Below are 13,122 nucleotides of genomic sequence, written 5' to 3' on the forward strand. Positions count from 1 at the left end.
GTTCTGGAATACAATGACCTTTGTAGCTGCAAAGGTGCTGTGTTTACTGTGTGACCCCCAGTGATTAGGGTCACACTCCAACTTGGTGTGTGAGCACCCATCTCCACCACCTGCCCACACAGCCCTGGCACCCACAGCTGAGGTGCTGTGAAACACTACAGACACTCATTCCCCAAATACAATGTTAGTTTCCTTCCTTTGAAGAGAAAAGCAAGAAGGTCTCCTGAGGTCATCTCTTTTGCTGAATCTGAAAGATGCAAGAACACACATGATGACACATTGTTCATCTGGTCCATCAGTGGACACTAAACTCCACTACAGATTTTATAAAGACACACTGACATGAAACCCCTGCCAGGATTTCATCCTTTTACCTTTGTCCATTGTCCTACACACACAGTCCCTGCTGATCTCCAAAAGCAGATGAAATGCATACAGCAGGTGTAGAAAGGAATATCTGTGGAGGTACAAGACCAGGAAGCACAGAGAGAATGAAAGCAAATACTCACCAAGTTCCCAGGATTTCCGCTGAAGGAACCTGCTTAGCATGACTGCTCCTGGTTACTTTGCTTCTCATTCTGGTTTGTTGGTTTTTTGTTTGTTTTTTTAAACCAAAGAATAAATTTAAAATTATGGAGCAAACCAGAACCCTAAACACTGGAGAAAATCGTGTTTTGAAGCACACTGTAAAAATGCAACTATTACAAGGAGCCAGACATGGAACAGGGTCTGGGGCAGTCTGGACCCAGGTGTGAGAGCTGCTGGTCATGTTACTTCATGGACTGCTGAGAGGCCACAGAGGATATAGGGATGAGTTCTGTACAGGTTCTCACTAGGAATCCTTTGTTTTGAGGCAAACTGAAAAAAGCAAAAATCAGTGAAGACAGTGCAACTCCTCAGCCCTGAGCCTTGTTTCCCTGGCATGGTAATGAAAAATACCAGGACTTTGCTCCAGGGAAAAGCAATCTGCAAGAATGATAAAAGACAATTACTGGTAGAGGCAGAGGCTGGATTGATGCTCAAGACCCTGCTGAAATGAACCAGCAGCTGAATGTCACCACCCCAATTGATCCAGATGAAGGAGTCACTGCAAGCAGCCCTGTGGTGATTTCAGGCTGTCATCACACCAAGTTGCTTTTGCTCCAACTGATCTGAGCCTGATCAGACTTTTTCTGCTCTAGTTCCATTTAAAAGGGAAGATCACTGCACTGCCTGGCCAGAAGATGTGCACCAGTTCACTTCCCAGGGCACTTTCTGTACCCAGAAATATGAAAATGAGAGCAAAAATCTGTTCTCTCACTCCAGGACTTTACGCTTTGCTCTCAGCAAGGTGTGGGGTGAGAGCAGCACCCAAGGCTGGAAGGTGAGGCACCTCACCTCAGAGATTCTATTTGGAGCAAACATCTGCTCTGGGAAATTTCAGCAGCTGAGCAATTCTGTGGCAACTCATGGGAGCGCTGCCTTGGCTCTAGTGGACAACAGAAGGAATGGGTTGTCCTTCTTAGACTTGATCCTATATGGACTTGGTTACCTAAACAATTTTTTTCCATCAAAACCTCTGGATTTTAGAGGCAAATGGGTTTTTAGGTCCCTCAGGGCCTTAAAAACTCTATCTGTGCTGTTCCACATGTGCTGTGGAACTTAAAATTACCAGAAGGAAGAAAGTCAGGTCCACGCACTTCTGAGTGTCTCCAAGGTGGAGCTCCATGACACCAAGCAAGCTCACAAGGAGTGGTTGGTCCCTCCCCCCTCCCAAGCCTCCTGTTTAACAAGATCCCCATGGTCAGATTTGTAGCACTACAATTTCTGACATCTTTTTACTCCTACAGGTTTTGCTGAAAAGACTCAATTATGAAAACTGAAAATGTATGTCAGTCTTACAGCTGTCTGGCAGCCTTCTCCTTTGATTGTCAAGGGATGGATAAGACCTTTCCATGCAAAATAAAGGATTTCAAAACCAAGCTTGCCAGAGGAGAGAGGACACACTAGAGAGTTTGTCTGTCATGGGTTGCCAAAGAAATCTAGATCAACAGCAGCCCAAGAATACCCAGTGACCATCCTGGGGCCCTATCAGAGATTAATTGCTGAGTCTTGCTTTATTTCTAAATGAAAAAAACCTATCCTTACCACCCAAGAGCAATTTCAGAATCCCAGCTAAGGTCAAAAGGGTAAGATCTGCTCTTTCAAGTGAGGGGAAACTCTCTTTCCACTGTGAAAATAAATAAATAAATAAATAAATAAAGGACTTCCCCATCTGGGGACAGCAAGCATTACAGTTTGTGAAAATATTTAACCTCAGGCTGTGTTTTGTGGCATTCACTGCTCTTAACAAAATCAAAGCCAGGCACCCAGACTGCATCCACAAAACAGGCTATGACAACAACTAAATCTCACATGTTCTTAAGAGATATAGGGGATTAAAATAATATGGGATAAAAATATGGTAAAATGGGATTAAAAACTAAATAACCAAAGAACCAGGAAACAGTGTACAACCTAAGAGCTAACTAGTCTGCAGCTAAAACACCAGCAGTGATCTGGGATGTAGAGGGTCAGAGGATCAGAGGGTAATTTCACACCTGTTCACCCCACCAGCAAAGCTGTCTCACTACACAAACCTGTAGGAAAGCATCATCTGCCTTAGCAGGACAGAATAAAGTCCCCAACCCATGTTCAGCCCCGACAGAAGTTCAAACCCACGGGTATGAATGGGAATGTAAACATCTATGTAAGTATGTTGGGAACAGGTTTTGATTTTGCATCCCTAAGGCACCTCCAGAAGCATGGCCTCAGTGATAAACCAGATGTTTTAGACCAAGTTGCTTCTAATCCCAAACCCAATGTTTTAAGCAGTAGTGAAAAAGCAACTTGTGTTCTCTGAAAAAGTACATTCACAATGTACAAATTTCCTGTTGTTTCCCTTTGTGCTAATTTCCAAATGTGCCCAAACGACAGATTCACCACCATGTTCTTTCACTCTCTGTTTTACACGCTTCCCTCTGAAGGATTAAACAGACAGAAAACAGTCAGTTTGAAATGTCTCCCAGTGAAAGAAAGAATACCACACATGCCATAAATAATTCAGATGAACAACTGCTTTGTCAGAACACAGATGTCTATCACTGCAGAGGAGGTTCTGTACTGCAGTACCCTGGGTGCAGCAGCCCAAGGCCCCACCTGCAGCTGCCAAAGCAGATCATTATTATTTCTATTTCCTTGCAACTTTGATGCTGAAGGGCAGCAACCAGCCAAGTGTCAACCTCCACCCACTCCTTGATAGCTCACAGCAGTAATGCTCCTTTTTCTGTCTTTCTCATCTGCACAATGATCTACTTCCAGCTCTCTTTCCTTTATCCCTCTCTCCTGTCCTACCCTTTCCTCTCTCCTAGATTCCCCCTGATTTATCCCTCGTGCTGCAGACACCTGTGGATACAGAACTATTTTCAGAGACGTTTCTGCTGTCAGGACCCCACAGGTTGTGAAGCTCTGTGTAGGAGGACACAGCATCTCTCATTTCCACCTTTTGAGAAAGCAAGCTAAGCAACAAAGAATATACTCTTGCTAAAACACCCTTAAGGAACAGCACAGACCAGTGACAACTTAGGAAGCCTTTCTGTAAATATAGCACCATCCATTCCCCCACTTCCATTGCCTCCTTTCTCAGCCCTTTTCTACCAGCACCTCATCTCTCCCGTGACCTAAATCCTTTTTAGCTTCAGGAGAGTTAGCCAAATAAAGCTGCTTTGCAATCAGAACAGTGTAACCAGGTTTGAGGGTGCTTTATAATGCTGCAGGCAATTCTTGACACAGAACTGAGCATTCTGCATAGTTAAGTGCTGTTCTGCTATTGCTCTTTGCAGCACAAGGTCATGTCACTCCACTGCAAGCCTCTTGGAACAGTCTTCTTTTTTTTTGCTTACCAAAAGCAGTTTCTTCCCATTCCATGCCCTCAGAGCTAACCACTACAGAACAGCAATGGGGAGGATTCTTGGCCACAAGCAAAAGAAACAAAACAAAACAAATTCCCAGAAAGCAAGCTGTAACAAAAAAACACCCTGGCAAAACTTCTCTTAACTTCCTACTGATGACAATCAACATTAAAAAAAACCTGGAATCATTCCTGGTCTTCTAAAATCCAGGCTACAGCAAAGCTGGAGCAACAGCCCACAGTGCTGGGAAGAGCTGTGATCTAGGATGACACTGGTGCTGCAAAGCCCCCAAGTGCTGGGCTGGGGTGCAGCAATTCACACCCCCGATGCTTGGCTTTGGGGGCTCAGTATCATCTTTGTTTCCAAATAATTTTTGCCTGTCTTTCTGCATCACAGTCAACTATTTTTAGCCACAATCTTTTTAGCTGCATTTTCTCCAGCACTGAGTCATGATGCTAAGCCTGTCACTGATACAGTCACGCCACGTGTCACCTCTTGGCACTGCTCTTCTCTTCTCCCCAGTCCCCATGGGATGGGAAGGCTCTGCAGAAGAGAGGCAGCAAAGGATCCAAGGAAGAGTTTCTGAAAAGAGCTGACATTTACACTACAGATAAACCTGTTTATTGCTCTGACATCAACCATGCTTCCCACAGATGCATCATTGCATGACTGAGGGAATTCATGACCTAAAAGCATGAAATAAGCATAGAGTGGACATGGGAAAAAAGGCTTCAGAGAGATGTGAGGAAAAAGAATCGTAATTTATATTTACTTTTGTTCCACGCTTTTCTTTCTTTAGCATTACACCACTGGAGAGATAAACGTCTCCTTCCATTGGATACACTCCCTAGAAAAGCATGAAAGGACATTTTTCCAAGAACTTCTTTTCCTTGCTATTCAACTCTCCCAAAACACTAATAATAATAATAATAATAACTAACATACTGATGTTGGTTAATTGAAATTAGTAAAAAGTTGGGGAGAAATAATACAAAAGAGAACAAAGAGATGCACAGAACAAAACCAGCTTACAGAACACTGAAATTGCAAGAATTAGAAAAAAATGTACCTGAAGTAGTAAGCAGTTTGTCCTGGAGAAATAGGCCTTCAAGCCAGGGATGGAAGGCAGTACACCTCACAACTTACCTTGGCTATAGCCTTGAGCACCAAGTAGAAATCACTGACTAATTGGACTCAGCCCATTAACATCCCATCAGAATATCCAGGTCCTGTTGGCATACTAGAATACTCACCCATTGTTCAGAGGGACCCCTACTAACAAAAAGCCCCCCACTCTTTGAGCATGCATAGTGACAGCTTTAAGCATGGTCACTTTAAAATGGAAGTGAACTTGTTAGAAAATGGTGCATATATAAGTGATGGAATATAATTAGAGATAAAGTCATTTTACATCTTTCTGTGTATAAAAGGAACCTTTAAATTTCAAGAAGCTGAGCTGGCTTGTAGAATACCACCCAGCTCCCTTTTCTGTGCAGAGCTGGATATTAAAACACATCTCAACCCTGTATGGATTGGCTTCTTGAAGCCTGGGTGATGAAATTCGGTTTTTGGGACAGCAACATTGTAGTCCCAAAGCTTTAGAGAAAAGTTGTTCAACTTGCTGCAATGTACATGGCATTGCTTGTGTTTTGTGATGGCCTGAGGGCAGTTAAAAATTAAACTTTCAGACTAAACATTACTACATGGTGGCCTGAAATCTCAGGGACTGCACTCAATCCCCAGAATCATTTCCATTTCTGCTTTTCCAACTCATAACCTCTATGTTCCCTTTGTATACTTTGTGCACCAAGGTACCCTTCTCACATTCAGAGGAATTTAAGATTTCCCACTAACCACCTGGGTGAAACTTCTCTGTACAGAAGGAAAGGGCAAGGCTAACTGTACAGAAGCACCAAGTGGTTCTGCCACAAAACCTTTCTTCCCTTCCATGCAGATCTGCTCCCATAAATCACAAACACCATTACAGTGACAGAGCAACTCCTTCAGCTACAGCTAATCAGAAGTTTGGCTTCACAAAAGCCTGTATGCAAAACACTTTCAACTTAAGCTTTAGCAAAATACTTAAAAGAGAGGAAAACAAAATACAGAGAAAGGATGTCTCTAGCATGTAAAGAGCATTTATTACTAAACTGAGCTCCAGGAGGTGAGATGAAGCTATGAAAATAAATAATCCAAAGAAATGGGTTTCTGAGTGAACAGAGATAAACGCAGGCTGATCAAAAGGACAGAGATGGAAAAGGCTGTTTGAAAAGAAGCTGCAGGGATCTGATTTACATTACAGCAGTGAAAACAGGTATTATTTCTACACAAAAAGTGAGGCAAGACTTGTGTTCATAACTAAAGCCTGATTTTCCAAAACATGTAATACATCACAGCAGCCTCTACAGCACTGACATTAAAATGCACCATAGGGGATAACTGGGTGTTTCTCTCTTTGTCCTAACAACAGGATTCTTTCTTCACAGCCACTCAACAATCTACATTTCAGTACAGAAAACTAATAACATAATTTAGCACCACTGAAGCATCCATGGATTGCTCTGAGCAAAGCCTTTGAGGAAGAAGCAAACACCTTTTTCAGACATTTTCAAGGTCTGAAATGTTCAGATGGCTCTTACGAAAGACCTAAACTTTCCTGTTTGCCTGATCTTGCTTCCAGTGATGCAAACATCTGAAACACTCCCAGGTAAGTGAAGAGTGAAATGAATCCTAATCCAGTTAATCTTCACCTGTCTTGTAGCTAAGACTCCTTTCCCTGCTGGCCCCAGCAGAGGAAATCATTTAAGACACCAAGAATTGCCTCAGCCACATCATCAGCCAGGCCAACTGCTGTGATACAAACCCCACAAAGCAGGCTGGAAAACACAGGCAATGAAAAATTAACAAACATTATGCCACATATGTCATATAATATGCCAGTAAGATGTTGGGATATAATTAAAAAAAAAAAAAAAAGGAAAAAGACCAAGTGTTTCTTGTGATTATAGTTGCTGTCTTTTGGAATTCACTACCAAATATGGATATTTATCTTTAAAATATTACACTTCTGAAAAAAAACAAAAAAACAACAAATCTGTGCTTCTGGCAGAGGACTTCAGATCCAGGTGCTCACAACACTGCTTCTCTTTGGCTATAAATCTGTCACAGAGAGGCTGAATCTTTTTTAATCACAAAAGTATATTTGGGACAGGGAAGGAAGTCAGATAAAAGTGACTGAAAATAGGTGAACAGAAAATTGGAGACTTTTCTAGCATAAAGAAGCAAAGATTTCCTCTGAAATGAGTCAAAAGGTGCAAAGAAAAGGTATGGAGCAGAAGGGAACTTTCTAAGCCAACAGCTGGCACATGGTCTCTGCACAGAAGAGAAGGGAGACCGGTGTGCCAAGATTTCCAGACTCAGAGGCACTGCAGCACATGGGAATTTCTCCAAACATTTCAAGGGCTTTCACTTCCCTGCAAGAGGCAGCCATCCATGTCTAAAAAAACCAACTGCCTGGTACAACAGGCACAGACAAGGAAACTTCCTTTTGTCAGGTATGACTTTGTTTTGTCTCTTTTTAAGCCCTGCACTTTAGAGAACCTGTGCTATGTTAACCTGTTCAAATGCTGCAGAATTATCCAGGTCAGTTTGATCATGCATGCAGCAGTCACAAAACCAGTGTGAGGCTGGATCATTCAGGGACATGAAGAGCAGAACCTTAACAGACATCAGAAACAAAAATCTCAAAGACAAAAACACTGACAAAAGTTTGTTTTTTCTTTTGTGTTTAAATAAAAGTTGAGATTAACCATAATTAACCAATAACCATATCCCACATTGTTTCCATAATAAAAACTTTGTATGACACTGGTTAGAAGTGGACAGAAGCATCCAGACAGTCATTGCACAAAACATTTCTGCTACTGAAGACAATTTTAGCAAGTCAGTTGGCTTAAATAAATAGCTTTTCCTGTTCCAAGGCCTTGATTAAATAGGAAAGTTACATGAATTTAACCTAAAATAGAAACTTAAATCTAATTAAATTAATTGTAACACCTTCTGGGTATATAATCCTTTTCCATGGTGAAAATGGCTTGTGGTCTAGCTTTAACTCTATTGGGAGCAGGCTTACATCAAAAGAATGTCTGCAAATGCATTTGCATCGTTTAAAACAAATTTAGTTAAACCCAATATGAGTTAATCAGTGCAAATTTTCAGCTTAACAGGCAATTCAATCCAAAAACAAAAGGAAGAGCTTGATGGAAAATACACAGCTTCCTTTAACAACTCGTTTCTGCAAGGTGATTTGCACTTTTTAAGGACACACAACAACTTCCACACACCACTGAATCCAGTGGAGATCCCAGGGAATTCAGCTCTCCTCAGAGGCAGACCACAAGTGTGGAATTAACACTGCTGTACTTACTGCAAACGCTGTGGCTCCCTTGCTGGGAGAGAGCTGTTGAGATGACAAAGAGAAATGTCCCCAGATTAGGCTCTGGTGCATCATACCCTGTATTCACCAAAATATTCACCTTGGAGCCAAAAGCTGCAGACAGCTCACTCTCAGATTATCTGACTTTTCTACAGCCTTACCCACAGACTTTTTTGCCTGTCTTGCTTGTCACTGGAACTGTTAAAACAGCTTTTGTGCAACTGTGACAAGAATAAGCCTTTATGAGACAACAAAAAGCTTTTCATGATAAAAAAACTATGCTAAATGTATGATTGATATGATTACCTTTTAATTATCTAAGTGTTTTATTCAGTAGTGGGTTTCTAGCCACATCAAAAGTGGCCACAGCTTTCTGTGCAATCAAATTAAGCAGCTTATTGATATTGCTGGATAAGCAAGAATAAATATTGCTTCAAGCACGCTGCTCTGGGGATAAACAATTTGCTCCATTCATTACTAAGCAGACTGTTAGGGAAAGAGCAGATTAAGCTAGCTGGCTCATAGCACCAGAATTTAGTGTTCTTCTAAAAGAAACCTATCACAAAGTACTCATTGTTGCAAAGTGTGCAACTCATAAGATTTAAAAAAAAAAGAAAAAACAAACCCAAATTCTCATGCTAGACTTTTTAGGAAGGAGTTTGTTTCTTGTGTCAAGAGTAAAATGACAAAGTATTATTACAGATACTTCACATAAGGAGAAAGTTAAGGCTCATTTTTCAAGAGTTTCCTTTTCAAAGGCAGGGATGAATTTGAAGTCAGTTTACTTTACATCTCACAGTCTTTTTGTGGCAGAAGGTACAGACAGCTAACAAACATTTGTGGCAAGTTAGTGTCATTAACACCTGACAACATGAGATGTTCTAGTTTCACAACAGAGCTCTACACTGCTTTAAGGAATATTGATATTTTGCAATACTTGGCAGCACTGTCACTGGTAGAGTTTTCCTGTGAGACAATACAGATAGGAGAATTAAAAAAAGAGGTGTACAATGTTTGAATCATCCAAAGTATTTCAGGCTCCTAAAGAGCAAAGGCTTCTCTCAGCCTTGGATCTCCTCCTCCATTTATTAGTAAGAGAAAAAGATCCAACTTCTGATTTCCATGATGAGAACTCCAGTCAGCAGCACCTAAACAAGGTCAGATCTCTTCCAATATCCTCTTTTTTTTCTTCCAAGAAAGCAGCTCATTATCACCTGCCAGCCATCAGCCAGTACAGATTCGGTTTCCTCCTGCCCATCACCGTGTTCCTTACAGTGGAAATGCCATAACCATTTCTACATTCAACTACTGACAACAGTACTGAAAGCAAAATCCAAACATTTTAAAACATTTTATCTCCTATAACTGTATTTCTTTGAACTTAAAGGTATATTTGGAAGTGGAAGTCCAGGGGAAAAGGGCTTTAAGTACCAAAATCTGTAGGTCCCATACCAGGCTGACAGACCTATCAGCACACCAAGAAGCTTTTGACTGAAGTCATGGAAATAGATGGCAGTGCAGAGAAACATGAACACCCAGATCATGGTGAGAAAACACAAGGAAACAAACAGGCTGTTGATCACAACATGCAGCTTAGAGTTCTGGTCTATGGACAAGCCTTCCAGCACAGCTACTTCCTCCACAATCATCAGAGCACAGTATGAGAGCAGAAAGCAGTGCCCTGAGATATCAAAGCCATCCCAGATCCCGTTGTCCTGGTGGCACTCCTGTTTGGTGGCATACAGCCGGTGAGGCTCCCCGGGTTTACCCGAGGTGGAGCAGGTGCCAGTGAGATTCTCAATATAGATGAAGAGTCTGGTGCAGAGGTACCAGATGGCAGTGCCCACGAGCAGCGAGCTGAGGCGCCGCAGCACCACCAGAACACTCTTGGTGAGACCATAGAGGAACCTGCTCTTGGCAAGCTGGAAGGTGGTGACTGCGATGAAGGGCAGCAGAAGCCAGAACGTCCATGCCCAAGCCACCTTGACAAAATACCTGCCAGAGAAAAGCCAAAAAGAAAAAAAATAAAGAAATAAGCTTGTGTGAAACTTCATGGGAGCTGGGTAGAGTGGTGGTGCTTTAAGAAGTAGGGTTTCAAGGTCAGTGTTTAGAGCTGTCTAATGCAGACACTTGTGCCCTCCCTTCAAAGAACTTGCACCCTCCTTTAAAATATCTTATCCCTCTCCCTGCTCTTTCTTTTGGGCCCCAACACCTGAACACACTCTCAGTCAGGAATTTAAACTGCTGCCCAGGCAGTTTTCCTTTGGACCTTGTTCAGGCTTGCAGCAGCCTGGCAGTTCAGTTTTGCAATCTCTCTTACCCCACAAACCCGCTCAACTCTGCCCTACTCAGAATGCAGCTGCAAAGCAAGTATTTTTAGCTTGCTGCCCTGACCACAGTAACCCTTCCTCTGACACTTCTCCTCCATCTCAATTATCTTTACTTCACAACCTAGGCCTGTTAATACTGAATAAAACAGCCAGGAGATGCCCTGACTCTTTTCCTGGATCATAAAACTCTTCCTCTTTCATCACCTTATAAGATAAATGAAGCAGCATCACGTGTTCATTCATTTGCTGTTCCTCCAGCTGCTGAGACCTCCCTTTGGGCAAAACCAAATCCTTCCATCTCTCAATTCACTCTCAATCTTGAAGTTTTTTGCTGTGATGCCTGTAAAATCTTGAAAACCACCTAATGATGTGCTGATACCCTGTTTAGCTGGGGACAGTATTGTGTAACTAGTCCTCTTTTCAACTCCTGAAGTGGAGCAGGTAAAAGTGAATTTACTATCAAGTTAAGGAGACCACAGTCTATGATCTTCTTTCTCCCCTTAGTACCTTCCAGTGCAGCTTGCTTCCTGTCAGCTGGAGGGAGGAGGGAGCTGTGCAGCCCCACGTTCCAATTCGAAAAACAGAGACAGCAGAATTCTGATCTGTGGCTGAGCTACAGCTGGACACACACAGATCTCACATAATCATCACCTCAGCATCCCAGACAAAACCAAGCAAGAGAAGAGTTCTGTATCTAGAATAAGACCCTAACAAACACTGTCAGGGTCTTGCTCAGGATTCTGAGGAGTACCTTCTTTCACTTTTCATTTTAAAGACAAAGGGGGATCTGTGCAGCAACTATAGCTGCTACCTTGGACAGTAATTGAAATCAGAACCCTCATTCATTGAGATAGAAGCAGAAAAGGCTTCTATGATTCTATGATTGCTGCTGGCAAACCAGGAGGAAAGTAATTTGTTGGGGGAAAAAAATACTTTAGGAACTGTCACTACAGATAATCTTCCTGTAATCAAAACAGAGACTTGAACTGCATGTAGTGTGTTTTACTGTAAGATCAATTTCACTCCCTACGTGTTCCTGCCAATCCTTCTTTTCAGGTGCACTAAAAGCAGCTCCTCTCCCACATGTCACCAACTGACGAATTCGAGTCAATAAAGCACAAAATTCCCCGAGCACAGGGAAAAACAGCAACCTGAGCTTTACTTTCTGACCTGCAGCAGGTAAAGCACACACATGCTGCCCAAGCTCACTGCCCTCCTCATGCCCTTCAAAACGCCCAAACACAGTTTTAAAGAATTCCTAAGGCAGTTAAATCACTACGAAGGGACTGCAGTAACTCTGCTTTTACCAGAGGCACCAGAACACTTTTTCTTTTCAGCTTGCTTTTACATCAGCTCAGTAAGCGCAAGTTTACTCGAACCTGAGGAATTATCTGGGAACTAAAGAAAAAAATAAGGCTGAAGAAACCCCAGTTGTTCTGCAAGCTCCCAGCCTACAGCAGGCGTTAAGAGCAGGAATCCTCATATAAATAATTCTCCTCATATAAATAATTCTCTTCATCCCCCCCCCAGCGTTCCCGGCCGCTCCCCCCACTCCCTCCTCCCCTCGCCCCCTCTCCCACCCGGGACAGCCCGGACACACACAGACTCCCCCCCCCCAGCCCAGCTTTGGCCCTCCGGGTCCCTCCGCCGGAGCCCCGGCTTTCCCTGGGGAGAGACCACGGGGCAGCAGCGCTGCAGAGGTCCCGGTCGGACCGAACACCCTGGGCCTGACAGAACCAACGCCCCCACCCCTCCCTCAGGGCCCGCGTTCCCGCCCTCCTCACACGTTGAGCGGGTTGCGCTTGTTCTTCAGGGGCGTCTCGGGCACCAGCTCATGGTCCTTGAGGGCAGACCCGAGGAGGACGATGCCGATCAGGAGCCAGGGCAGCCGCCGGCTCACCCTGCCCGCTGCCAGCCCGGCCCGCAGCCTCCGGCCGCACCGCTCCAGACGCTCCATGGCCACCGCCACCGCCCGGGCGCCGACCTGCGTCACACCGCGCGCCGGCCACGCCCCCCACCTCCCTCTGGCGGAGACCGCCGGGCAGCGGGAGAGAGGGCGCCGCCTGCTGGTCCGGTCCTGACACTGTGAGGGGTTCGGTCCCGACGGTCCGGTCCGGTCCGGTCCGTTCCTGGGGTCCTGGTGGGGTGATCGGTTCTGGAGCTGGTCCTGGGGGTCCGGTCGTGGGGGTGTCAGGCGTTCGGTCCCAAGGGTCTGGTCCTGGGGGTCCGGTCCTGGTGGGGTGATCGGTCCGGTCCTGAGGGTCTGGTCCTGGGGGTTTGGCCCTGGCAGTGTGTGGGGTTCGGCCCTTGCGGGGTGAGGGTTCTGGTCCTGGGGGTCAGGTCCTGGAGGCCCGATCCTAGCGGTGTGAGGGGTTCGGTCCCGAGGGTCTGCTCCTGGGGCTCCGGTCCTGGCGGTGTCAGGGGTTCG

General features: G+C 44.3%; 1 protein-coding gene across 1 annotated transcript; it reads right to left on the minus strand.

Annotated features, from left to right (window-relative positions):
- Positions 1 to 6,047: 6,047 nt before the first annotated feature.
- On the minus strand, positions 6,048 to 12,704 carry FITM2 (fat storage inducing transmembrane protein 2). The gene is made up of 2 exons (XM_030462897.1): positions 12,479 to 12,704; positions 6,048 to 10,359 (listed from the first exon to the last, which is right to left on the minus strand). Exons 1-2 carry the CDS (start codon positions 12,649 to 12,651, stop codon positions 9,717 to 9,719), a joined length of 816 nt encoding a protein of 271 aa, XP_030318757.1. The 5' UTR covers positions 12,652 to 12,704; the 3' UTR covers positions 6,048 to 9,716.
- Between the last annotated feature and the right edge of the window lie 418 nt (positions 12,705 to 13,122).

This window comes from Calypte anna, chromosome 20 (genome assembly GCF_003957555.1).
Source record: "Calypte anna isolate BGI_N300 chromosome 20, bCalAnn1_v1.p, whole genome shotgun sequence".
Lineage (NCBI taxonomy): Eukaryota > Metazoa > Chordata > Aves > Apodiformes > Trochilidae > Calypte > Calypte anna.

Excerpts from the sequence above, each read along its gene's own strand:
- FITM2 (XM_030462897.1), bottom strand. The coding sequence starts at position 12,651 with ATGGAGCGTCTGGAGCGGTGCGGCCGGAGGCTGCGGGCCGGGCTGGCA. Across the intron at positions 10,360-12,478 it reads AAGCGCAACCCGCTCAACGT|GTATTTTGTCAAGGTGGCTT; the intron begins GTGAGGAGGGCG and ends TTTCTCTGGCAG.